Here is a 1,163-nt window from a genome sequence, read left to right on the forward strand (position 1 = left end):
GATAATTAATCATTCAATGATGAAGTGGTAAAAGTTGATAAGTCGATTCGGTGATTATTTCACGAATATCTTGAAAATCAAATCAGATAACAGTATTCTTTTAGAAATTTTTCGTGGTGCTCTTCATGAGTTCTGCAAAAAAAGCTTTTGATAAAAATTGAATTATCTTCATTAATCACTTCGTTACTTGATGTCTGGAAATGATTGAATGACACGAATATTTCACGATAATACTGTGATATTATTGGCAGTCTCGGAGAGACTCTGCAAGGAGTATGAGCAGCAGAAGCGGCAGTACGACGTAGAAACAGGTGCCCTCCACAAAGCAATGCAGCAGGCGTCCCAAGTAGGCACAAACGATTTAATTACCATAAAACCGTGAAGCTCCTATATCGGTACGAATTAATCAAGCATTGCCTTAAATTAAACAGTGGTACAAGCAGAATCGCCAGCTCAAGAGGCAGTCCCTGGTGCTCACCCAGAGAATCCTTGAGTCACGTCCTGATGCACTTGCTGATGACTTATGTCTCTCTGACGAGGTCGATGCTAATGAGATTGACGATGCTGAAGAGCTACGGCAGACTATCACCGGTTGGTATCACATCAAATTCATTGGAATAATTATTAATATTTAGTATTGACGCTGATGATATCGATCTGAGGAAAAATGCGGAACCTTCAATAAAAAGGAGGGGATTCTCCGTTGGAATTACGCAATACGTATTTTTAAATTCCATATAAATATTGAATTGCTGAAAATGTAATGTTTCTTTGGTTGGAATTTCAAGAGTAATTTTGTGGTGCGTCGCAATTCGAGAAGTGAAAATAAATAAAAATATTAATAATAATAATAATAATGGCATCACGTTGGGGGAAGTTAATTGGAAATACAAATTTGAAGATTCGGAGAAAAAGAGGAAACTTCTCATTCAAAAATCTGAAACTGGTGATTAAATATTTTTTTAAACAAATTTGTCCAGTAGAGATTACCTTAACACCAATTAAGAATTCTTTTTTTATCTCAATTACACTGATTTCAATAGTAACGAAGGAGAACACGGAACTCGACAAGAAAAATCGCCAACTCCTCCGCGACAACAATGTCCTTCAGTCTCAAGTGCGCACTAAAGACGAGGAACTCCATAAACTGCGGTCAGGTAAAT

General features: G+C 36.8%; 1 protein-coding gene across 1 annotated transcript; it reads left to right on the forward strand.

The window, feature by feature from the left end:
• Positions 1 to 6: 6 nt before the first annotated feature.
• On the forward strand, positions 7 to 833 carry LOC105273101 (uncharacterized). Its single transcript, XM_011315337.1, has 2 exons — positions 7 to 346; positions 432 to 833. Exons 1-2 carry the CDS (start codon positions 209 to 211, stop codon positions 633 to 635), a joined length of 342 nt encoding a protein of 113 aa, XP_011313639.1. The 5' UTR covers positions 7 to 208; the 3' UTR covers positions 636 to 833.
• The last annotated feature ends 330 nt before the right edge of the window (positions 834 to 1,163 follow it).

This window comes from Fopius arisanus, unplaced genomic scaffold (genome assembly GCF_000806365.1).
Source record: "Fopius arisanus strain USDA-PBARC FA_bdor unplaced genomic scaffold, ASM80636v1 scaffold01004, whole genome shotgun sequence".
In the NCBI taxonomy this organism is placed as follows: Eukaryota; Metazoa; Arthropoda; class Insecta; order Hymenoptera; family Braconidae; genus Fopius; species Fopius arisanus.

Excerpts from the sequence above, each read along its gene's own strand:
- LOC105273101 (XM_011315337.1), top strand. The coding sequence starts at position 209 with ATGACACGAATATTTCACGATAATACTGTGATATTATTGGCAGTCTCG. Across the intron at positions 347-431 it reads CAATGCAGCAGGCGTCCCAA|TGGTACAAGCAGAATCGCCA; the intron begins GTAGGCACAAAC and ends TAAATTAAACAG.